The sequence below is a fragment of the Amphimedon queenslandica genome, unplaced genomic scaffold (assembly GCF_000090795.2).
Source record: "Amphimedon queenslandica unplaced genomic scaffold, v1.1 AMPQUscaffold_8370_Cont19685, whole genome shotgun sequence".
NCBI lineage: Eukaryota > Metazoa > Porifera > Demospongiae > Haplosclerida > Niphatidae > Amphimedon > Amphimedon queenslandica.
Genome location: NW_003551352.1, coordinates 1,301 through 2,517, shown reverse-complemented (window position 1 = coordinate 2,517; position 1,217 = coordinate 1,301). Strand labels below are relative to the sequence as shown.

General features: G+C 35.7%; 1 protein-coding gene across 1 annotated transcript; it reads left to right on the top strand.

The window, feature by feature from the left end:
• Positions 1 to 163: 163 nt before the first annotated feature.
• Positions 164 to 824, top strand: LOC109591358 (uncharacterized). Its single transcript, XM_020007105.1, has 2 exons — positions 164 to 382; positions 484 to 824. Exons 1-2 carry the CDS (start codon positions 281 to 283, stop codon positions 715 to 717), a joined length of 336 nt encoding a protein of 111 aa, XP_019862664.1. The 5' UTR covers positions 164 to 280; the 3' UTR covers positions 718 to 824.
• The last annotated feature ends 393 nt before the right edge of the window (positions 825 to 1,217 follow it).

The following is a 1,217-nucleotide window of genomic DNA, read 5'->3' as shown; positions in this document are numbered from 1 at the left end:
TAATACCCTAGCTCCTGATTATGAACCTGTCCTTATTTGAGAGGTTCATTAATACACATTACTATTGTATTGGGACTAATACTATCCCTCCTCATTATAGAGGTGTCCTTATTTTAGAGTGTCCACAATAGGAGGAGGTTATACTGTATTTTAGTATTCACTCCAGTCCTACTACTGGTTCATCCTTTAATGTTATATTAGAATGGAGTCATTATGTATCATGAGTATATATAATGAGTGGGTCTGTATCTATTCATTATATTAGGAGATATATGATCTTATGTTGGACTGTTGGGCCATTAATCCTACTGACAGACCTAAAGCTATTGAAATATCTAACGGGCTAGAGAGATGGACCCCTGACCTATCAGCACAAATTGAAGTAAAATGTAGGGGGGGGGGGCGGGCCAGGTCTGAGACAGGGGGTGGATTTTAACTAAGGGGTTTCATTAATAAGTGTTCTCTCTCTCTCTCATTGTACAGGTCCAGTCACAACATCCTGATTATCAGAATATGTCCACCATATTGGAATGGGCTAGGAAGTCAAGAGAAGTTGGTCAGTATCATTTATTGGAGAACACAGGAGAAGAAGGAACCACCTCTGATGTTAACAGAGCCACACCCACTCTCGTTAACGGGTCTTATGATCATCTTTCCCCTCCCACTGGTTATGATAAAGTTATTAATAATAATGATGAGGATGTCCCTATTTATTAACTTATAATTAACTTTATTATTAATTAAAAGGACAAATAATGTAATTATTAATTAGTTTTTAGTTTGTGAGTGTCAGTAACTTTTAATTTAGTGTATTTTAAGTATAATTTTACTAACTAATATTCACTATTGGCAGTGGTTTGTGTGGTTGTTCTTTTCTGTGTCTATCAATCAATGTCTTCTTTTGATCTTTAAGAGTATCCCTCAGGAGAGGAGTGTATTCAGCTTTAATCTGAATATATTCAAGTGATGGATGGATGAAGATAGTTTCATATAAATGTTGTACTAGTTCTATCCAGTTAGGTTGAGATGACTTTTCATTAATATCACCACACTCTATCCTCAATAGTCTGATGGTTGTATGTGACTGTAACATGTTAGTAACAGCAGGTAGTACCTGTTCATAAAACAATGGTGTCAGTGTCATTATTTGTATCTTCTCTTCCTCACTACAGTTACTGTATAACTGATCTGGTTTGAAGTTCACTTTAAGTTCAGTG

What these genes read in the sequence shown, in the direction of transcription:
- LOC109591358 (XM_020007105.1), top strand. Translation starts at nt 281, where the DNA reads ATGTTGGACTGTTGGGCCATTAATCCTACTGACAGACCTAAAGCTATT. An exon ending in ACCTATCAGCACAAATTGAA is followed by an intron (nt 383 to 483) that starts GTAAAATGTAGG and finishes CTCATTGTACAG; the next exon opens with GTCCAGTCACAACATCCTGA.